This window comes from Adiantum capillus-veneris, chromosome 27, assembly GCF_014529385.1.
Source record: "Adiantum capillus-veneris isolate H3 chromosome 27, ASM1452938v2, whole genome shotgun sequence".
Lineage (NCBI taxonomy): Eukaryota > Viridiplantae > Streptophyta > Polypodiopsida > Polypodiales > Pteridaceae > Adiantum > Adiantum capillus-veneris.
This window is the reverse complement of record NC_140957.1, coordinates 52092027-52116259: the sequence shown is the minus strand read 5'-3', so window position 1 is coordinate 52116259 and position 24233 is coordinate 52092027. Positions and strand designations below refer to the sequence as shown.

General features: G+C 42.9%; 1 protein-coding gene across 1 annotated transcript in view; it reads left to right on the top strand.

Annotated features, from left to right (window-relative positions):
• Positions 1-6069, top strand: part of HEMB1 (Aldolase superfamily protein) — a 32673-nt gene extending 26604 nt beyond the window's left edge. Inside the window, exons 11-12 of the mRNA XM_086503104.1 lie at positions 5495-5572; positions 5669-6069. Coding sequence (XP_086359230.1) covers positions 5495-5572; positions 5669-5836 — 246 coding nt within the window. The 3' untranslated portion in view covers positions 5837-6069. The remainder of the gene's footprint in view (positions 1-5494; positions 5573-5668) is intronic.
• The last annotated feature ends 18164 nt before the right edge of the window (positions 6070-24233 follow it).

Here is a 24233-nt window from a genome sequence, read left to right as displayed (position 1 = left end):
CCAGAAATTCCAGCGAGCTGTAATTGCTCTTTTTGAGTTGGAATCAGAGGGTTTATGCTAGTGGAAGTGAGTTCCAACAGGGGAATTGGTTTTGCGCAAGTTTTGGGGTCGTTGTGTTGCCAAAATTTAGCCAAAACAGGTGTTGTATTGCTGGATACAGATTAGGATTCCCGGAACTCTGACTTTTGTAGATTTGGGACTGTTTCGATGCCCTGAATCCTTCCAGATTCAAGGGGCAACTAGCCCAAGGTGCAGGGAACAGTGCAGGGGCTACAGGGAGCTGAAAACAGAGAAAAACCAGTCAATAACCAGAAATTACAGAGGCTGGTTATGCTCTGTTTTGGTCAATTAAAGGTGGAATCGGAACAAGGACAGTGGTCTTCTTAGGATTCCCTACTTGCAAATTGTTTTGGGCAGGGTTCTGCGTCGTTATGCTGCCCAAATTCCTCCAAACAAGATAGAAACTGCGGGATACAGGTTAAGAACTGTGGGATACAGGTTTAGTGCTATAAGCACTCTTTGTACTTCCTCTTAACTGTAAAAGAATAAAGAAATACCGAAAGGGGCGTCTATTTAGGGGCCAATCTAGTGTCTGACTCACATACAGATGCATTCTAGCATCTGTATCCAGAATAGACGACTAATAATGGGTGAAAGCTAAATCAAGGTTTGAAGTTAAGTCTACCTCCCTTTTTGAAGTTAACAGGCCGGTTACAGTTGGCAACCAAAAAAATCCAACAGGTTAAGAATTTTATCTGTAAGGTGCAACGGAATGAATGTTGAACTTTGCTCAAGATAAGTGCTCCGAACTGTGCTCAAGGGTTCCTTTTACTTACGGAAGGGAGAGCCTTCCATTCCTTTAGTGAGAGAGTACAATGGACACAAACAAAGTGAATGGACACTGTGAATGGAAGTGCATGAGACTGAGAGATAGAGAAGAGAATACGACACCAGAGACGTTGTAAAAACCCTCCTCCGAAGGCCCCACTCTCTATGGTGAGAGCGGTCTACTTATGATTGCACAAATCTATACAATGCTTGGACTTGCCGACGATGTCGACGACGATGAGGGCGACGACGAGACGGGCTGAAATCTGGAAACTCTAAGGGCTGAAATCTGCAAATCTTTATCTGCTGAATTCTGACTGTATGTCTGTGATGACGGCGATGACGATGATGCAACGACAACGCGTTGAAAACGCAGATGCTGAAATCTGCATTTTCCGGGCTGAAACTGTAAACCTTGCGGAAACTGACCGTGCGGCCAAGAACTGCTGCGGGAAGGTGAGATATGCGAGGTTCGGGGGTTCTTCTGCGAGTGCTAAGGCTGAAAACTGAAAACGCTGAGGTTTCTTGATGTTCAGTCGCGGAGAATCTGCAAAACGCTGGGTTATGATGCAGATGCAAAAACGCTAGGGCTGGAAATCTGCAAATCTGTCCGATTGTCCTACAAATGCAAAACACTAGGTTGATCTGATGTTCTGCTGTTGCCGGAATTTGCAACTGCAAAAACACTGGCTGATTTGGTCCAAAACGCTAGGTTGTTGCTATGGAGCAAAAACGCTAGGCCTCTTGGGTTCTGCTGAGAAGTTGCCTGTTGAGCAAGGTGCTCTTGCTACCTCTTATGTCAGAAAGTGCTAGCACTAGGTTTCTATTTATACAAACTTAGCAAAATTGCCCTATCTACTTTCCAACAAAAGTCACTTAAAAATAATAAGTGAAAAATGTCAAAAATAGGGAAAATAGGCCTATGCACTGTAAAACTGGTATTGATGGGATCTAAATGGAATCTGATGGTCATGCTGTGTGCAACCAGAGGATATGCATCTAATCTAAGTGTCTGGACATGCACGGTCTACAACAGACTCACAAAAGTGCCAGATCACTTCCTATTCTAGACTGACTTGACTGAACTGAACCTTGGTCATGCTGGAGCTTGTCCACGGACACATAGGGTTGGATGTGTCACGTGACATCCCCTTCTTTTCAAAGTGAGGTACTGGTACCGAATTGTGTGGCGTCGAGGGAGATCGCAAATAGCATCCGTAATCCTGGAAGGGACTCTTTGCCGGCCCACTCTGATGTGTGGGTCGTGCGGTACTTGAACTTCATAAAGGTTTGCAACGCTTGCTTCTCTGGGCCGCGCCGAAAGCGACACAAAGTCTTCTGTGGCTCCTTCAATGCTTCAACTTCGTCTAGAGTCATGCTTCTTTCTTCTTCAAGAATCTCCATGGTTGAAAATTCCTGAAACCATTTCCAACACAAAATCATGAAAATAGCTATTCCATGTAAAGTGACTGGAAACTTGTCTTCGTCAAAGCATGCAATGTAGATGAACAAAGAGACGGAGTGCCAAACCGTTCACCACACACACGCAAACAATGAGATCGAATCTTTCTCTTTTGATCTAAAGTAATCAACTGTGGCAATTCACAACAAAAATGCCCATGCTTGGTGTTCATACTTTCTTGTTCTCTTTCTACAAATGTGTCATGCCAAAGAAGAGACATGGAATGTGACTTCCTTGAATGCATACTTTTCATGAATAATCCACATACATTCATGTTCATTCATGAGTGAAACGTGCTCAACGTACAATATGTCATGCCTAGGAAAAGGGATCACATAAAGACACTGACTAAAATACAAGAAACGATCACGAATGAAACACTCGTACAATGCATGCATACTAATCATGGGAACACATAATACTTCCTGTAAGGGTTCTTTGGACCTAGGCTCGAGAGCCAAGATCGATCCTTCGTGATTGATCGAATCTACAATGAGGTTAGCTTCACTAGAGAAAGTATCAACTAACACATCATCCTTCTTGTGAACAATCACGTCATCTTCATGCAACTCATCATACTTGTGAGAAATCACATCTTGATCATGCAAATCATCATGCTTGTCATTGTCATCCACATCATCATGCTCATCATTATCATTCAAATCATCATGCAAATCATTGTCATTCAAATCATCATGCTTCTCATCCTGCAAATCTTGTGTGTCATGCTTTGGAGAAGAAGAGACTAAGAGAGTCTCCTTTCCCCAAATCTCTTGCATCTGTGCCTGAACTTGAGAAAAGAGTCGCTAGAACTCTTGCTCACGCTCTATGGCTGCCTTTCTGTCTACGATCCATTTCTGCTTTTCTTTCTGTGTGTCTGCGATCCATTTCTGCTTTTCTTTCTTTGCATTCACGATCAAATTCTGCCATTCTTTCTGCATTTCTTGCTTCGCGTTCTAACTTCCTTTCCATAAACATCTGGTCCAACTCCTCCATAGGAGTTAGTGTAATCCTTGACGTAGATGGGAAAGGGGGAGGGTCGGAAAAACCTTATGGTGGGGAAAATTCTTTTTCGCCTCTCTCATGCTCACCACCTGTATGTGAAGTATCCATTCCGCTTTGGGTGATGACCATGCACTATGATCTTTGGTTCTTAAGATCACGAGGAACTTGGGTTCTTGAGGGTCTTGTGTTCTTGGGTGTCTTGAGTTCTTGAGGTTCTTCTTTCGCTTGCAATCTGTGTTCGAGAAGGATCTTCTCTTCACCCGAGTTCTGCTCTTTTCCGCGGTTGCACCCCTTGGCAGCCTTGCGCTCACACGAAGGTTGCTTTTTCCCACCTCACGTCGATTGGCCGGCCGCTAAGTGCACGGTCCGCTGTCAATGAGTGAAAAGAGGCACAAGGGGAGGCTGGACAAGCCCTTCTTTCCTGGGATTCTTGTCACTCTTCAAAACACGATTAGGAATCGATACGCCCAAGTGAACTTGGGTTCGTGTGACCTCAACAAGCAAAAAAAAAATCAGTGGTTCTTGTGGTTCTTTCCTTGAGTGATACAGAACACTGTCAAAGCTCTGATACCAATGTAAGGTGCAACGGAATGAATGTTGAACTTTGCTCAAGATGAGTGCTCCAAACTGTGCTCAAGGGTTCCTTTTACCTACGGAAGGGAGAGCCTTCCGTTCCTTTAGTGAGAGAGTGCAATGGACACAAACAAAGTGAATGGACACTGTGAATGGAAGTGCATGAGACTGAGAGATAGAGAAGAGAATACGACACCAGAGACGTAAAAACCCTCCTCCGAAGGCCCCACTCTCTATGGCGAGAGCGGTCTACTTATGATTGCACAAATCTCTACAATGCTTGGACTTGCCGACAATGTCGACGACGATGAGGACGACGACGAGACGGGCTGAAATCTGGAAGCTCTAAGGGCTGAAATCTGCAAATCTTTATCTGCTGAGTTCTGACTCTATGTCGGTGACGACGATGCAACGACAACGCGCTGAAAACGCAGATGCTGAAATCTGCGTTTTCCGGGCGGAAATTGTAAACCTTGCGGAAACTGACCGTGCGGCGAGGAACCACTGCGGGAAGGTGAGATCTGCGAGGTTCGGGGGTTCTTCTGCGAGTGCTAAGGCTGAAAACTGGAAACGCTGAGGTTTCTTGATGTTGTCGCGGAGAATATGCAAAACGTTGTGTTATGATGCAGATGCAAAAACGCTAGGGCTGGAAATCTGCAAATCTGTCGCCGGTTGTCCTGCAAATGCAAAACGCTAGGCTGATCTGATGTTTTGCTCGCCGGAATCTGCAAGTGCAAAAACGTTGGCTGATCTGGTCAAAAACCCTAGGTTGCTGCTGTGGAGCAAAAACGCTAGGCCTCTTGGGTTCTGCTGAGAAGTTACGTGTTGAGCAAGGTGCTCCTGCTACCTCTTCTGCCAGAAAGTGCTAGCGCTAGGTTTCTATTTATACAAACTTAGCAAAATTGCCCTACCTACTTTTCAACAAAAGTCACTTAAAAATAACAAGTGAAAAATGTCAAAAATAGGGAAAATAGGCCTATGCACTGTAAAAATGGTACTGATGAGATCTGACTGGAATCTGATGGTCATGCTGTGTGCAACCAGAGGATATGCCACGGTCTGCGAACAGACTCACAAAAGTGCCAGATCACTTCCTATTGTAGACTGACTTGATTGAACTGAACCCTGGTCATGCTGTAGCTTGTCCACGGACACATAAGGTTGGATGTGTCACGTGACATTATTCAAAATCAATTGGATATGCTGAAACTTGCTCGTCAGAATGTCCGACAAGCGCAGGATCGGTATAAGAACTACGTTGACGAGAACGGCGGAATGTTACCTTCACGAAAGGGGAAGAGGTATTTTTGCATGTGCCAGAGCATTTAGAAAGTTTGAAGACTGGACCAACACCTAAATTATCTTGGAGATATTGTGGGCCTTTCAAGATACTCAAACGAGTTGGTGATCGTGCTTACAAACTCTGTTTTGTATTTTGCCTTAGCCTACGGCCTTTTCAGTCCTTATACATCCCCACGGTCACAGGTATCTTGCCTCGGAGCATCCCTTAAGGTTGTTGAGTTGTTTAAGAGAGAGAGAGAGAGAGAGAGAGAGAGAGAGAGAGAGAGAGAGAGAGAGAGATTGCATTATATTAATTGCTCACACGTGCTTACTTTTTTCTTTCAGGTGAAACCTGCCATGCCATATCTGGATGTTATCAAACTTTTGCACGATTCATCACCTTTGCCCATCTCAGCATATCAGGTGCATTTTCTGTGAAGCTAGACTAAAACGCATTATGTGCTCCTTGTCATATTGTTGTAGATGATGATGTAAGAGCAACTTTGAATTTGGAAGCAGGTGTCTGGTGAGTATTCAATGATAAGAGCTGCAGCCGCGCAAGGAATGCTGGATGAGAAGAAAGCCATTTTGGAGTCTCTTCTCTGCATTAAGCGAGCCGGTGCAAACATAATATTGACCTATTTTGCACTACAGGCTGCAAGATATCTAGTTGGAGAAAGGGTTTGAGAAGATAATTTTTCTCTACTGAAATTGGCGGGCTTTGGACTTCATTCACCATGTTCACATAGTGTATATGCACTTGTTTTCCATGCATGGTGAATTGGTCCATGCTAGATGTGGTGCTAAAATATCTTGTGTCTTTGTCTAGGCATTTGTAATTTAATGCTTGGCCAAATGGTCCATGCACTGTATCTGCTAGAGGCTTGTATGTGTTTGTTATTGAAGTTTTTGTCTTGCAACTCTCTCTCTCTCTCTCTCTCTCTCTCTCTCTCTCTCTCTCTCTCTCTCTCAGATATGGTAGATTGGTTATCTTATCTCCCTCTGCAAGTAATAGTCTCAAGACCTGTTGGATATATCTTTGAGGTCTCTTGGGAATGCTCCTATGCGTTAGAATCTCCTCCCCCCCCCACCCAAACCACCACACCCCCCAAAACCATCCAAGTCTTTATTGTTTTGATCAGAGATTAAATCCAACGTAACAATAACGCGAATTGATTATGATACATTTGTGTACATGCTTTGTCTAAATCTGGTCTTGAGAGTACATTTTTGTGTATTCTTCATTAAGCACATAAGCGATCTAAGGTAGAGCAAAGTCGATGATAGTATGGTGGAGCTTTTGGCAACTTATGTGTTTGGTGGCCTGTTTCTGATGTAGCTCTCTTCTATCCATGCTACGGTGTTTCTAACTTTTGATGTCTCTCTCTAGTTTTATCAATGGTCGTTTTTGTTGAAGGGTTTGTAATCTTGGTTTGTTTCTTGGACATGCACGTGGAAGACCTACATGTACATGTGTCCGAGAGAGAGAGAGAGAGAGAGAGAGAGAGAGAGAGAGAGAGAGAGAGAGAGAGAGAAGGAGGAGGAGGAGGAGGAGGAAGAAGAAGAAGATTGTTCTAACGGTGTAGGAAACTATCACAAGAGACCTTAAAGATCTATTAGACGAGGGGAGTTGAACTTAAGCCCTATTGTTCATGAGAGGGTCGATATCGTGTAGGCATACTTGTTTAAAATAAATGGAGGATGTAATATGCATCTTTCATTCTGCTCATAATTGTCAAAGAAATGAATCTAAGACGCACATTTCCTCCTAAATTTACATGTCTAAATGGATTTAGCATTCACCCATCTCGTATAGAATGGGTGTTTGGGATGCACATTGTATACCTAAACTCCTCTATATGACTTTGCATGCACAAGGGAGTTATATAGAGACTCTCTCTCTCTCTCTCTCTCTCTCTCTCTCTCTCTCTACAAACACAACGATGGGTAGGGTTGCCCACATGTAAGTTTGCATGTATATACCCTTGCGCTCCTCTTACGATTTGTGATGCGTAGTTGTTTGGAATGAGCTAGTCACTTGATAGCTATATTAGGGTTAAAATTCCTTAGTCAAATGTCAAATACTGAAGTGGATGAGATGAACAACGTCAGACTTCAGAAGACCAAACAAGAAAGAAAGTCAAATAATTGAAATGATTTGAAAGATTGAATTTAGATGACGTAAATTGTGACAATTGGAATTAGATATTCAAATTCATTAATGGTTCAGAAGTACAAATGTGAAAGTACAATCATTACTTTACTTAGTTCTTAGTTACAAGATGATGCAAGAGTTCCAATTAATTGCTAGGGAGGGATCAACAAAACAAGATAAATACAAATCGCTCAACCGATAGACCCAAAATGCAAGTAATGGATTCTTTTCATAGGTGCATGTATTGGGTTTTGACCGATTCTATAGTTACATAGACTCTAGTGACTATTGGTAACTTCACCAAGTAACTCATAGAAGTAGTTTTTGCATAGACTATCTCTATGGAAAGTTCCCACTGTCTACACCATTCTCTCCTTTCCTGAATGTCTGTGTATTCCAAATTATAGATGGTTGGCTTGATTTTCATCTCTTGCACTTGTATTTTCTTATATCTCGAGCTTTCTTCGATTCAGACTTCGGTTCTTGTTGAGATGGTAGTTGAACTCTAGATAAGATTTGGCTTCGAGGGGCATTCTCTTGCTAAATAATTATCAATATAGCCTCATGTTCGAGTCGCTCTCTTCGCTCTGTGAGTATCTCCATCTCATAAGGTATAAGTGTATGCCAACTCTTCGTATCAAGGTAATATAGTGTTTTTTTTTTCTTTGGTTAAGACACTCCCTTGCTAGCTTGTGACAGATGGATGCCTATCCACCTACGTCTTGTTGACTTGCTTTGATTCCGACTTCAAACAGAACATCCATTTCCTTTAATTGACACAGAGTTGGCTTTGTTGGCAAGTTCTTTTTCAGGGATCTTGGATGCCTCAACAGATGACTATAGCAACTTGTTAGTGTATTTCATCAAAAGATTGATTTGTGCTCTCCACTATGTCATCATGCTTCTAAAGTTGATCAAATAATCCTTCACCTCTGAGACCGTGCTCTTCTTTTCAATATCATTGAGGACCGACTTCCAGGTCACCCATAGGGCCTTACTTTGTTCGTACTAGTCCCTTATTTGGTCCACAATCTGGATATAGCACATTTGATGAGCATGCTCATTATAAATTTCAGATAGGATTGGATAGAGCTTTGACGTATCGTCTTTTTTAATTGGGAGTGCATACATTAAAATTGATGAGTTCAACGCGATTTGGTTTTGTAACGAAATTTGGCTAAAAACATTGATTGTATCGGAATTAAAAACAGTAGTGAGCATTTCATTAAGAGAATTCCTAATGAAGATAGGGAGTACTTGATTAAAGGTAGCAATATAAACATGACACCTAGTTAGCTTGGCATGAACAATACTTGTGAAAGAGAGAGAATTAAAGAAATTGATAACAGTTGAGGACCGCATTTACTTGGAGCCGCTTACCCCTCCAAAAGGCTTTTGTACTATATGTTCTCTCATACAAAGAGAGACCTGGTACAAATACATTCTTTGTGTTCCTTGAGACTTTGTTGATGCCATGAAGATCGAAAGCTTTATGAACCAATATTATTCCAAAAAAAATAATTTAAACTTACTTGCAATAGCATAAACTTGTCCCCGGTTTCAATCCCAAGACCTCAAACACCTTCAAAGGTGAAGAAAGTTGGCAGGGAGTGAGGAAAGTGAATAGGAAGAATATGTAACATGCGAGAAAGAAGAATTCTCCTTACCATAGATTACTCTCAGAGCTTGGCTTAGCATAGTAATCCAGATGGTAGAGAAGATGAGCATGCCATTGAAGCTTGACTCTTGCTTGGATTTGCATTCCATAGCCAAGAGGTGTTGATGTAGGCCCTCTACTTCTCAATGCTTGGAGAAGGAGATGGAGTTCTTGCTCAACACATGAGTTGTGTGTGTGTGTGTGTGTGTGTGTGTTTGATTATGCAAACATGAGAGCTTTTTCTTACTTTGGTCGACCCCCCCTCTTGCAATTACTCATGCTTGCATCCTATTGGTTTAGTTAATGAGAGATAAAAGTAAGGCATGTAGCCTTGTGAAAAGTGTCCCTCTTTCCCCTCTAGAGAGATCTTATATAATTATTTAAATGACGCTAAATTATTATTGGACCTCTAAATCAACTGGCCATGCCAAGGCTTAGTTAATGAGAGATAACAAGTAAGGTGTGTAGCATTGTGACAAGTGTCCTTCTTTCCCCTTTAGAGAGACCTTAGATACTTATTTAAGTGTCCATACCAAGGCTTAGTTAATGAGAGATAACAAGTAAGGTGTGTAGCCTTGTGACAAGTGTCCTTCTTTCCCCTTTAGAGAGACCTTAGATAATTATTAAATGAAGCTAAATTCTTATTTGACTCTAAATCAACTGGCTTATAGGATTAAAGCTAGCTTATGGGCTGCTTAATTCTCATTGGACCCCTTGGTAGACTTCCAATAGGAATTAGGGGGGTGTCATTTCTCATTGGTTCTTTTAACAAGCTTTTCTAAAACGTTTTAAGTTCAATTTACTCAAGCTTGATTCTCATTGGTCCATGCCATAGGCCATTCAATAGGATTTAAGCTTAAATGGGGGAAACTTAGCTAGATACTTGACATGTGTCCTTTATGTCCCTAGTGTCTTGAGAAAGCCTTGAGTGTGTGTACATATGTGTCTGTGTGCTCTCTCATTCCCCTGCAAGGAGGGCTCGCCCCATGCAAGTGACAGGTAGTTTTGACTTTTGGGGGATCACCTTACACACACAAGGTTGGGCATGGTTCCCACCACTAGTACTAGGCCTAGGGACTTTGACACAAACCTTTGGAGGATTTAATGAAGCTTAACCTAAGGTCTTTTGAAGCTCTTGCTCTTTGGCACGCCATCTCCAGTTGATCCCTATTTTCTATGCTTTTGATCCCCTAGTGAGATAGGTCTAGCAGCACATACCAATATTCTAGCTCTTGTTCCCCTTTTATCTTCCCATATTAAATGATCAGTTTAACATGATTTTTTTTTTGGGAATGTTAGTTATTAGTTTTTATGAAAGATTTTCTTGCTGTATCATTTTCCTAAGGATTCTAATTGATGAAACAAAATTTTCAAGGATTTTTCTTGCTCTCCGATGGTCATTCTAGTACGTGGCCCTTGATTGCTGGATGCATTGTTTCCCAAGATGGCAACAACGCGATGGTCCAACATCCTTTTGGCTATTTGTATTTTCAATAATATTGCTTTGACTTCATTTATGATATCCTATATGCACTTGTAAATTGTTATATCACATAGTAATACTCCTAGATGTCTTGAACTGGATATGCATTGTGGTCAGCTGCTTTGTCTAGGGATTCATTAAAGTACCATCTTGTGTAAGAATATATTCATGTATTTTGTTAAATATCTGAATTGTATTTGGATATGATCCTTGATTTATCATCCTTCTAGCTCTCACATATAGTATTCGATAGCGTTCCAAATCCGATTAAGCATTGTCATCCTGAATGTAGGCTCGGATCTGAAATTGATTCTCTTTATAAATGTTTATTCAAACTCAGACATTGATTGAAGAAATTTGAAGTGTGATTTGAATCTGACTCCTTTTGGATGACGTTTTCTTTATTTATGTATGTGAGGACCATTTGCTGTTGGTTTACAATTTGCTGGTATGGAGGTGAGTTTCGCTGACCCCTCGTTGTCTGATTTGCAATGTTGTCTAGGGTCTGGTCAAGCTGGCCTTGGGACTTAGTAGGCCCCTTGACGGGCCTCATCTCCTCCTCAACTAGAGCTAGGAACAGGTGCAGGGTCATGTCCAATTATCTCATTTAACATCATGTTTGTGAATGGTAATGGAAATGGGTATTTAATTGTTTGAGCATTCGGTTTTCTGTAACGAACACACACCTTGAGTTTTTCCTTCTACTTCAAAACAATCACAATGAGATACAACTAGTCATTGCTTCTCACTTCAATGATGAACCCCTCCTTTAATAGGTTATCATTTTCTTCCTTACCCTTCTTTTTATAATTTGAATTCATCGTGTACCTCCAATGTCATACTGGTTGTACATCTTGTTTTAGTGGTATTCGATGGTGGCACACCTTTGGGTCAATGCCTCTTAGATATGTATGTTCCCAAGCAAAAAATTCTTGATACTTCTGAAATAGTTGCCAGACTTTTTCTTTGATCTCTCTTTTCAGATGTTTATTGATCTTTATCACCTTAAACATGGATGCAAAAGAGATAAGGGGCAATGCTAATGGACAAGAAACACCTGTTTGTGTTGATCGCGCTTGATATGAAAAGTGAACGAGATAAAGTCTAAAAGTAGGGCATTCATTGGTACTATGCGGTCCATAGCATACTGAGCACCATTGTTGCTCCCTTCTTGGATACATATGATTGTTTTGCGAAGCACGATTGTCTCTAAGACTCTCTTGAATAGCCTTGGTGAGATCTGCTAAAGTCATCTCAGATATCTTTGGCTCCTTAGCAATGGGCTTTAGGGTCATTGGCTGATGCCCTGGTGCTTGTGAGCTAATAGATTTAGACTTAACAGACACTCTTTCTCCTTGAATCATTAAATTATCCTCCAATTGGATCGCATTGGTGGTGACTGCTTCCCAAGTGGTGATACCTCTAATGACTAGGCCATTGTAGATATCCACATGTCGTAATCCCCTAACGAATCTATCAAGAAATTGGTTATTGTTGAAGCGCTCATTTGGATTACAACGAGAATTCACATGCTTCAAGCGACTTATAAAGTCTCTCACCGACTCTCCTTCCTCTCGTTGGGCTCTTTGGAGCTGAGAGGCTACACCCCAAAGTACTCCCTCTCATATGTATTATTTTAAGAACAGTCTCCTAAGAGTAGGGTCAATCGTTTTTTCTTCCACCCTTAGGGTTCTATACCAATCCGCAGCCTTTCCACTTAAGGTTAGGCTTAAAGCATTGCTCTTATGTAGGTCATTGTGTTCTCCTAGAGAATCGCATATTTGTTCAAACACTTCGATATGCTTTCTCACATCCCCCTCTCCACTAAATTTTTGTGTGAGCTTGGCTATTTGTGCTGCCTTACTTCTAGGCTCTCTATCAGGCGCGTAACGCATATTCTTAGCAATAGATCGACCGATAGCTTGAGAAAATGTTGCCAAGTCACCTAAATGAGCAGGCACTGTGGGTGAAGGCGCTCCAGAGACTACATGTGGAGTAGGTATTGGCATTGGGATTGGCACATAGGAAGCCCTTGGGTTCCACGTTGGGTACGATGTTGTACCATGTGGTGGTCCATAGTTCATATGGGTGACCCTAGGCATAGCAGACATCGGATGTGACATGCTAATGCTAGCCGGTATAGTCCCATGGAAATAAGAACTTGTGTATTGTGGTTGTGGAGCATAGGTAGTTGAAACAATGGGAGGGGTAGGGACTACATGAGTGTGATGACCCATAGGTGCATACGATTGGTACACACTTGTAGGTACTATTGCAGGCATTGAGCTACCATGTAGTGGTGCTTTACTAACAAATGAGGTCCATGGCATGTTTCTCGGCATGCCCATCATTGGGGTAGGCATGGTAGCCGTGGTGTCATCAAGGGAAAGATGAACTAGAGTTGGAAAGGTGAAGCTATCACTTGTGGGCTCAGATTGTACTAAGACCCCTGGAGAAACAACATATGGAGGATCCATCGGACTTACCGAGGGAGTCTCCATTTGCGATAAGGTCGGTTGTTTAGCCTTCCCTGTATCCACGAATCTCATGAGACCCGTTGAAGGCATGTTGATCCCCTTGTTCTGTCTCTCTAACTTAATCACCCTATGGATGACCTCACAAACTCTTTTTTGTTTATCCTCCACACTAGTAGCACCCATTGTGGATTGTAGGACATCTAACCAACCCACGTGATAGGTGTGACCTGTGTATAGATCGTTTAGAGTTTCTGTTTGTAGTTCGTACTCCCAATTCTCATTTAAGAACACTCCATCTAGGATTGAGGTGCTAGCGGTGTCCTTTGAGCTAGATGCAATGTTGCTTTCTAGGGGTTGGCCCTTAGCGGTTGCTAAATCAGGAGCACTTGATTGCTCTCTTAGCAAGGATATTGACATAGGAGCTTTCGCTTTTAACTATCTTTGTTGCTCCGCCTTGCGTAAGCTCTCGACTTCCTTTTCCCTCGCTGCAAGGATATATCGCTCAACCTCTTGCACTTCGGCAAGGCTTCTACCATTGGGTAATATGACCTCGGAGGAAAATAACTCTAAAGAGTCAGGAGGTGCAATGAATGAAGTATTCACGTGCACATTCTCTAACGGTATAGGGTCTACGTTTGTCACGAATGGAGAATTTACTTCCCCACCCCCCTCATTTACATCATTAGCTCCACGTTCGGAGCGAGTGGCTCTACTAAAGGTTTCCTTCAAGCGGCTAAGCACACTCGGCCCGGACCGAGGATCCATGGCATGCATGTCTTGGCTCGATCTATCGGGATTAGGCATTGGGAAACCCTCCATGACGTCGTAGTCAGAGGAAGAGTCGCTAGCCGCTATGTTCGGGTCTTGGTTTGTACTACCTTGGATCCCCGCTGAGGGTCCAGAACCTAAAGTAGGTGGATATTGAGAACTGGCGTAAGTCGAAATTCTCTCTAGTTGCTCCGTCTCTAGCACACGACCAGAGCGTAGATGCCTTTGGCACCCTACAAGCGTCGGCGAATAACCTCGAAGGTTAACCGCTTACCTTTTTTAGGCGTCCGTTTTCACTCATGTTTTTTATGTTTTTAACGTTTTTTAAATAATTTTTAATGTTAGATTTTTTTGATTAAAGTGTGTGATAGCTCGAAACGAGCGTATCACTTAGAGGGTCGCTGTGTGCTTTACAACACAATTTTCGGGCATCTAAAGTTCCGTTGGTCCTCAAAAAAATCGATTTTTAGCTATGTGTGAAGCTAAAATTTGTTTTTTTAAAAGGCGACTGAGGCCTAGGCCTGAGCGTGAGCTTGGGCTTGGGTCTAGGAGATATTCCCGATCCCGGTCCTACCTTTAATTTTTTTTAATTTTATTTTTTTAATTTTTAATTTTAATTTTATTTTTTAAAGGATAAGGTCGCCGCGGCCTGCGCGAGAGCACACACACACACTTTATCTACCTACTTCTAACTAATACACCTACTGTTACGCACTAACACACTCTATTAGCTCTCATAGATCTACTTCCTACTTGCTGTACATATAAAACTAACAACCTTAGTACACAGAGAATAAACACAGTACCTTTGAAAAATCCATTAACAAAGAAAACTAACAACCTTAATACACAGAGAATAAACACAGTACCTTTGAAAACTCCATTAACAAAAAAAACACATAGTATAACACCAAATCCTTCTTCTCAACACACACACCCTCCTTCCTTACCTTTCCTACAATAGAAATTGCACCACAAAAGAAGCACAGAGTGCCATTCAAGCTTAGTGTATGGCATTCCCCGGTAGCAGCGGCGCCAAAAATGTGCACGTATGTCGCACGTGTCAATGCAAGGAACTTGCCGATACACCGTGTGCGAGCCACAAATGGCTCCAAGCACACAACAAGCATAAACTAGTAAGCTCAAAGAAGGCGATGGTGTGTCACTCACCGCTCTACGCTTGCTTCGTGGAGGATTCCTCGCCGCGAAGAAGAAGGAGCCGCCGCTTCGCCGCGCTCAACCTCTTCGCCGCCGCCGTGCCGTCGTCGCAATGCTCAATCGCGCACTCTCTCTCTCTCTCTCATGCATACACACACACACAAGGAGATGAAGAAGAAGAAGATGGAGATGGAGCAATAGCACTCTTCTATTGCACAAATGAGAGGAGAATGAGTGAATTTTAGGTTTAGTTGACTTTTATATGAGCTCACCCCATTCACACTTGGGCGCCCATGCTTAGCCAACTAATCCCTTGAATGTTTCAGTTAGAGTGCTCCTCTCATCGGCGATCACTCTTACCCTTTTCCTATTGGATCGACAAGCCCGGTACCTGACTCTACTAAGTAAATAATACAATGTTCGTCATAGGTGATAGGGTGTCCATGAGCCGTGAGGGTTAACATCTGTGAAAGGAGACTGTGATGTTATGTTGATGCAGAATGGGCTTTTACTGTAGAGTGCACTTACAATCCTATTGTCCATGATGCATGCATGTTAGTTGCTGCAGATTCATGTGTGGTATTTCGACAGTGGTGCTACAAAGCACCTTACCTCACATCGTGAATTGTTCACCTCTCTCGAGTTTGTCCCTCATGGGAATTCAATCACTTGTGCCAACAATGCCTCTTATTTGGTTCAGGGAGTTGGAAAGATTGTGCTTACTGCTGCAAATGGCAGTTCTTTCACACTTGTTGCTGCACTATATGTACCTGGGATCAAGAAGAATCTTTTGTCTGTATCTTCACTTGCTAGACTTGGACTTGTAGTCAAATTTTTGGATGATAGGTGTACAGTTCATGATCTCAATTTTGGTGATGAAATTGTTGGATTTTGTGTCGTGGGATGTATAAGCTCACTTCGTATGACAAGTATGGATAAAATTTTGCAAATGCAGTTGTAGATTCAAGGGCTATTTCAGATGCAAAACTTTGGCATGCATGTTTTGGTCATCTGAATTTTGCCAGTTTGCTGCGTTTGGAGAAATCTTATATGGTTGCTTCTTTGCCACCTCTTGAAGCACCTGTCAAACATGTTGTGAAGGCTGTATTTTGGGTAAAATGCAGCGTTCTAAGTTTCCAAAGGATGGTTTAGTTAGGGACACATGCAACTTGCAGCTTGTGTATAGTGATGTTTGTGGGCCCATGCAAACTCCGTCCTTGGGAAATTACCCGTACTTCGTGACTTTCATTGATGATTACTCCAGTCATGCATGGGTATTTTCGCTTAAAGCGAAATCCAAAGTTTTTATGTGCTTCAAACAATTTTTGGCTATAGCTGAAAATGTATCGAAATGTACTATGGACACCCTCCGCTCCGATAAAGGGGGGGAGTATATGTCTCATGAATTCAATGCATTTCTTGCTAGTCGTGGGATAAAAGACCAATGTACAGTGCCATATACGCCTCAACAAAATGGTGTTGCTGAGAGGAAAAACAGGTCTCTTACGGAAATGGCAAGATATATAGTCAAGAGTCAAGTTTTACCACATTCGTTTTGGCTCGAGGCTGTCATGTATGCCACTTATGTACTCAACAGGTTTCCTACGAAAGCGTTGCAGTCTATGACTCCATATGAAGCATGGCATGATAGAAAGCCATCTGTTGAGCACATGCGTGTTTTTGGCTATTTGGCTTATGGTTTAGTGCCACAAGTGCAGCACTGAAAATTGGATGATAAGGCTATCAAATGTATTTTTTTTTGTTATAGTGCTGAAAGCAAAGATTACAAGTTGTATCATTCGCAAACAAAGCGTATTTTGGTTTCACGGGATGTAGTGTTTGTGGAAGATTCTGTTCAGCCCTTGTTGTCATGTACTAGAGATAGTAATGTAATCTCACAGGACATTTATGATGCTTTGTTGCCTCTTTTCAGTGGTGGAAGTTTGAATGTAAATTCCAATGAGGCAAATGTACAGCCTATGGGGGTTTCCGAAAATGTTATAGATCAGCCTATTACTGATGCAGATGTACATGATGTACTTGATGAGGAAAGGGCTGAAAATGAGCAGGCTAGAGGTATGCCAAAATGGCTGGTGCACAATTTGCATGACAATAAATTGGATGCACCTTTGTCTAGTCGTACTCGTTCAGGCTCTTGCCATGCATCTTATGCATCAGATTGGTATGCTTTGAATGTGTCTAGCTTACATGATGTTGAGCAACCTCTGTCTTTTGATGACGCACAAAATTCAGATAATTGAATGGCTGCCATGCAATCAGAATATGATGCACTTATAGAAAATGACACATGGACTTTATGCGATATGCCTCCTGGAAAAAAGGCCATTGATACGAAGTGGGTTTACAAGTTGAAACGCAAGTCGGATGGTGAGATCTATCGCCCTAAGGCTCGACTTGTTGCAAAGGGTTATGCACAGCAAAAAGGCATAATTATGAAGAGACTTTTGCTCCCACTTGTCGTATGACTATACTGTGCGTTTTCTATGTGCATTGGCAGCTCATTTTGGTTGTGATGTACATCAATTAGACATTGTTACTGCTTTGTTGAATGGTGACATATTTGAGGAAGTTTATGTAACACAGCCTCGCGGTTTTGTCAGGAAAGGACAAGAGGACAAAGTGTGCAAATGTAACAAGGCTTTGTATGGGTTGAAGCGATCTCCTCGTGCTTGGTATGAGAAAGCTAACACTCATTTGGTCAAACAAGGCTTTCGTAATAGTCCAATAGAAAGCACATTGTATGTAAAGCGTGAGGGTGATGTACTTCTCATTGTGGTTCTTTATGTAGATGATTTGCTGATCAATGTACCAAATGACAGACATATTGCTGAATTTTTAAGGCTAATTTGAATGCTACTTTCAAGATGAAAGATTTGGGGCTGTTGCATAATTACTTTGGTATACAGTTTAAGCAATGTGATGGTGGTATTGCCTTGTGTCAAAAAAAGTTACATAGAGACCTTGCTATGTAAGTTTGGACTTGAGGATTGCAAACCTATTGCCACTCCCATGGAAACAGGTTTGAAATTGAGTCTTCATGACACTGGTGATCCTGCTGATGTCACTCTTTACCAAACTGCTGTTGGACGCCTCATTTATGTATGCAACACGATGTCGGGGGATAAGTGTTCGAAACTTGAGCCAGGTAAGCGCCGGGCTACTGGCTGTGGAAAAATTGAGAGCGAAAAATTGTCGCACCGCACAATACAGCAGCAGGTAATTACTTGGTAATGTTATCGACGCACAAAACTTGCTTCAAAATTGGTAACACCGACGAAACTAATATGCAATCAAGAAGAAGTGTCGTTAACGACACCATTAAATAATGCTAATAATAGTTTAGGAGCTTAAACTCCCATTACAGATCACTCCAGGCCGTTAACGGCTCCGCAAATCATTAAAAAGAAATAATTAAATTAGGTTCCCTGCTGACGAGAAAAATCCTAATGTGCCGGTTCCATCTGTTCGATTTGTCTTCTAACAATATCTTGCCTTTTCTTTAGCACTAGACTTTCCAATTTCCCTTCATGGTTGGCTTGCTCCGAGCTCTCAAAACATGTCCTGCTTGCTATGCCGAACCTTGGCCTTCTTCCCCGAAGACTGCTTACGAGCCTTGTTTGCTCTCTCCTTGCTTAAGCCGAGAGAGAGAGAGAGTATCCCCTTGGTTCCTTCCTTAGCAAAGGTCGAGCAAGAGAGAGATTTTTTCACGCTTTGATTACCTCCTCGCCTCGCCTAGCTTGAGCCGGAGATCGAGAGAGAGAGCCCTTCACGCCTTGATTACCTTCTCGCCTCGCCTTGCTTGGTCTGGAGATCGGGAGAGAGAGCCTTGCTTACCGCTTTTCTCCCCTCTTCCCTTCTTTGCTTCTTCGAACCCTCCCTTTCTTGCTTCACGTCAAATTTTACTTGTCCCCAACCCTCGCTAAGCCTCCCTTGCTATATTTGGCTAAGCCCATCAGTCACGGTGCCGTGATTGATGTGACGCGTGACTTATGGTGATGATGTGGCAGCTGAATCGCGACTAGCACCGTTTGCGGCGGGAGTGGTTCCAAATCCGCTCGAGAGGTCCTCCTGGTCTCTTTGTGCTTCTGCAGCGACCGCATCCGAGCACCGTAGCGCCCAACGCGAGTGCTTTTCCCCTGCTGCTCGTCGGCTTTTTCTTCCCTGCACGCCTTCGCCATGCCTTTTTCTTCACATAAGGTTAAAACTAAAAAAAAAAAACCTTTTAGGTGACCATCCTTAGGCCCTTGGGCGGCCATTGAGGAGGCCTTTGGGTGGGCCTTGGTTGTCTTGGGCGGGCGGCCTTCGGGCCCCACTTACATATTGGCCAAGCTCCACTGGGCAGCTCTTTGGGCGGCCACCTTAATCAAATCTCCACAACATTAGGCATACACACTGAGCAAAGCAATGCCAAGCACAACATCTTTCCCCCACAGTCCTTGTCTAACCTTCATCTTGAACTTCGATGCCTGTACCAACCTCTCGTATAATCCTGCATACCTTTAAGATGCAAGTATAGGTGATTGCATTGAAGTAAAGCCTTCTCATCATATCCGATAAAAGGTGTCAAAGTTTATTTCTTGTCAGCTGGGTATTGCCAATTACGACCACTGCCGGCCAAGCACTGCATGAAATGACATCTCGGGCATGAGACTCATCAAGCTACTACTGCTCCAGCATCCCAATCTCTGGAAAATAGACAAAACTCCCAGCTGAGACACCGACCGAGCCGACTGGACTGGTACGGAGCTGGCCCTCGGTGTATCTTAATCGGCCAATATCTTGCCGACCGGGACTCCGATCATTGAACTGAAAAGATCGATGTGCTCCACAAAGTGAGCACTTCAAGCCCGTGCATTCTTTTCATTTCTGTCACCTCGGCTGTAGTTTCCCAATCCGGTACGGATCTGCAATCGACTCAAATTTTGAACTGCCATAACTTCTTCACCGTAGCTCCAAACGACGAGCCGTAAAGACAGGCTGGTAGAGCACTTCAAGCACTGCAGTTCTAGATCATAATCTTCTTTTTGTGCTCACTTCAAGAGTAATCATTGTTGGTATCATTAAGGCATCTCTTGGCCTTTTTAACCGCATTTGACATACATTCAGCATTGAACTTGTCCTGTTACCAGGCCTTAACTACTGTTCATTAATCATGTAGGCTTCAAACAACTTGATGTGCATTTTTCTAGCATCTTTCTTAGCATGGGAGCGGAGCTACAGGACATCCACCCCCTCTGAACGTGCACTGCCTCCGGTCTGTGCCAACCGTATTTATAAAGCATCATCAGACTCATCGTCTTATGCATACATAACATTGTCTTCAGGAGGTTGATCTGTGTTGAAGTGTCCAATATTACTCTCACCATCTCGTTGCTTAAACAACTTAACTCTTTTCCCTGCAATAGGCACCTTGAGCTCAGTGCCATAAAGCTCGCATAACTTGTAGGTCGCATTATCATAAACATGAAGTACAACATATGGTCCAAACCATCGTTTAACCATTTTCCGCATAGCAGTGTACTGGTTCTCCAGGCTACTGTCATATACAAGGACCCAATCCCCATCTTTAATAACACGAGGTCATAGTTTGTGCTTACCATCAAACGCTGCCTTGTTCTTCAACCTTGCTTCCTTAAGCATTACTTTAGCCTGTTCAATATCTTCTTGACGTCTCTCAAGTTGGCGTATGCGCAATGCAAGCAAATCTTCTGTAGACGTACCTTCTTACCATGGCATTACAGTCCAAGAGATAACCGCTTCCTCTGTAGGCATAATGGGTTTTTGCTCGTACATTAGCTCAAATGGCATAAAACCTGTAACAGAACTATGTGTAGTTCAATCAGCCCATAAAGCAAATGGTAGGAGTTTAGGCCAATCACCAATATGTCCCTGGCATGCCTTTGCTAAAGCTTTAACAATAGGCGGATGCCCTCTTTCACTTTTACCATTACCCTCTGGATTGTATGCTGTAGTGAGAGCCAATTTAATGCCCAAGCAAGCAAAGAAATCCCGAGCTTCATCTGCATCCAACTCTCCTCTATCAGAAGTAATTCTACCAACACATCCATACCTGGAAATAACATCCTCAAGCAAGAACTTGCATACGGAACTGGTAGCTTTGGTACGCAAGGCTCTGCCTTCCACCTGATTAGTAAGATCCTCTCTTGCAAGAACAATATATCGCATTTGCCAGACACCTACTGGCATGGTAATCAGGTCCACCACCCACTTGTAGTGCATAGCCAGTGGATAGGTGGGATGCAATCCATCTCGATGTCGACATTAGAATATTGTTGGCATATTAGGCACGTCTCCACAAACTGAGCCACATCTTTATACATACCTTTCCACCAGTAACGATCCTTAATCTTGACAAAAGTTGCCCAGACCCCTCTGTGTCCAGCCCATAAACTTGTTGGAATTAGGGTTGCAGAGAAACACACACAACTTGGAGAAGACGAAGGAAGCTCAAGGCACACAATAGAGAGTGTGTTACTTAGTGTGAAATGGAAAGATGGATAGCCCTAGAGTGATGGGCGTATATACAATGCACGGGGGAAAAAACCTCCTAAAGAGGTAAAAAATGCCCCGGCGGTCCTAATGTGTTCACACACATCACTACCACATGTATATGGTAACAAATCCCCCCTGGAGTGATGCGGTGAACGAGAGCTGGCACATGAGTAAAGGGAAGTGCCATGCCCTGAGGACAGGATCAGTCCACAAAGGGGAGTAAGCCCAAAGCTTTGCGGAAAGCTTCAAGCTTCTCACGAGACAATGCCTTTGTGAAAAGATCTGCAAGGTTGTCCTGTGTTGGCACATAAGCCAAGCTGATCTCTCCTGCTGAGAGCCTCTCCCTGACATAGTGGTAATGCACCTCAATGTGCTTTGTGCGAGCATGAAAAACTGGGTTCCTCGCCACTGCCAATGCGCTCTGACTGTCAGTGTAGATAGTGTTGGCAGTGTCCTGTCCAACACCCAAATCAGCCATAAGGCGTCTGAGCCATACACACTCAACCGTAGCTGTGAAGACTGCCCTGTACTCAGCCTCACAACTCGAAGTGGCCACAGTAGGTTGCTTCTTGCTCAACCATGATATACATGAAATGCTTAGCATGAAACGAAAACCACTTGTGGACACTCGCGTGTCAAAACAACCAGCCCAATATGAGTCCGAAGAAGCATGTAAGTCTGGCGGCAATGATCCCCCCTTGAGATAAAACAAGCCAAGATGTAAAGTGCCACTAAGGTAGCGGAAAATCCTCTTGACAGCCTGCCAATGCTTAGACCCTGGGCTATGCATAAATCTGCTGACCTGTGAGACTGCAAACTGAATATCCGGCCTCGTGTTGCATACATAAATGAGGCAGCCAACATCAGTTTGGTAAAGAGTGACATTTGCAGGATCGCCAGCATCATGTAGACTCAATTTCAAACCTGTTTCCATGGGAGTGGCAATAGGTTTGCAATCCTCAAGTCCAAAATTACATAGCAATGTCTCTATGTAACTTTTCTGACACAAGGCAATACCACCATCACACTGATTAAACTGTATACCCAAATAATGATGCAACAGCCCCAAATCTTTCATCTTGAAAGTAGCATTTAAATCAGCCTTAAATTCAGCAATATGTCTCTCATTTGGTCCAGTGATCAACAAATCATCAACATAAAGAACCACGATGAGAAATACATCACCCTCACGCTTTACATACAATGTGCTTTCTGTTGGACTGTTACGAAAGCCTTGTTTGACCAAATGAGTGTCAGCTTTCTCATACCAAGCACGAGGAGATTGCTTCAACCCATACAAAGCCTTGTTACATTTGCACACTTTGTCCTCTTGTCCTTTTATGACAAAACCGCGAGGCTGCGTTACATAAACTTCCTCAAATATGTCACCATTCAAGAAAGCAGTAACAATATGTCACCATTCTATGCCAATGCACATAGAAAACGCACAGTAGTCATACGACAAGTGGGAGCAAAAGTCTCTTCATAATCTATGCCTTTTTGCTGTGCATAACCCTTTGCAACAAGTCGAGCCTTATGGCGATCAATCTCACCATCCGGCTTGCGTTTCAACTTGTAAACCCACTTCGTACCATTGGCCTTTTTGCCAGGAGGCAAATCACATAAAGTCCATGTGTCATTTTCTATAAGTGCATCATATTCTGATTGCATGGCAGCCATCCAATTTTCTGAATTCTGTGCTTCATCAAAAGATAGAGGCTCCTCAACATCATGTAAACTAGACACAGCCAAAGCATAACAATCTGATGCATAGGATGCATGGCGAGAGCCTGAACGAGTACGACTAGACAAAGGTGCATCCAATTTATTGTCACGCAAAGTGTGCACCAGCCATTTTGGCATACCTCTAGCCTGCTCATTTTCAGCCCTTTCCTCATCAAGTACATCATGTACATTTGCATCAGTAATAGGCTGATCTAAAACATTTTCAGAAACCCCCATAGGCTGTACATTTGCCTCATTGGAACTTACATTCGTATTTCCACCACTGAAAAGAGGCAACAATGTGTCATAAATGTCCTGTGAGCTTACATTACTGTCTCTAGTACATGACAGCAAGGGCTAAACAGAATCTTCCACAAACACTACATCCCGAGAAACCAGAATACGTTTTGTTTGCGGATGATACAACCTGTAACCTTTGCTTTCAACACTATAACCAAAAAAAATACATTTGACAGCCTTATCATCCAATTTTCTGCGCTGCACTTGTGGCACCAAAGCATATGCCAAACAGCCAAAAACACGCATGTGCTCAATAGAAGGCTTTCTATCATGCCATGCTTCATATGGAGTAATAGACTGCAAAGCTTTCGTAGGACACTTGTTAAGTACATAAGTGGCACACATGATGGCGTCAAGCCAAAAAGAATGTGGTAAAGCTTGACTTTTGACCATACATCGTTCCATTTCCGTCAGTGACCTGTTTTTCCTCTTAGCAACACCATTTTGCTGAGGTGTATAAGGCACTGTACATTGGTGTTTTATCCCACGACTAGCCGGAAATGCATTAAATTCATGAGACATGTACTCCCCCCCTCGATCGGAACGGAGGGTGCCCATAGTACATTTCGAGACATTTTCAGCCATAGCCAGAAATTGTTTGAAGCACATAAAAACTTCGGACTTCGCTTTAAGCGGAAATACCCATGCACCCCAATCCACTCGAAAACACCTTCACAAACACAACCTGCACACAATCCGGCTCCACCGGCACACTTACCAAGCGCACACGCGCTTTCCAAAACCACGAATGAGCTTTCGCACTTCGCCGCACTTTGCTCTACCTCCACACACACACACACACACACACACACACACACACACACACA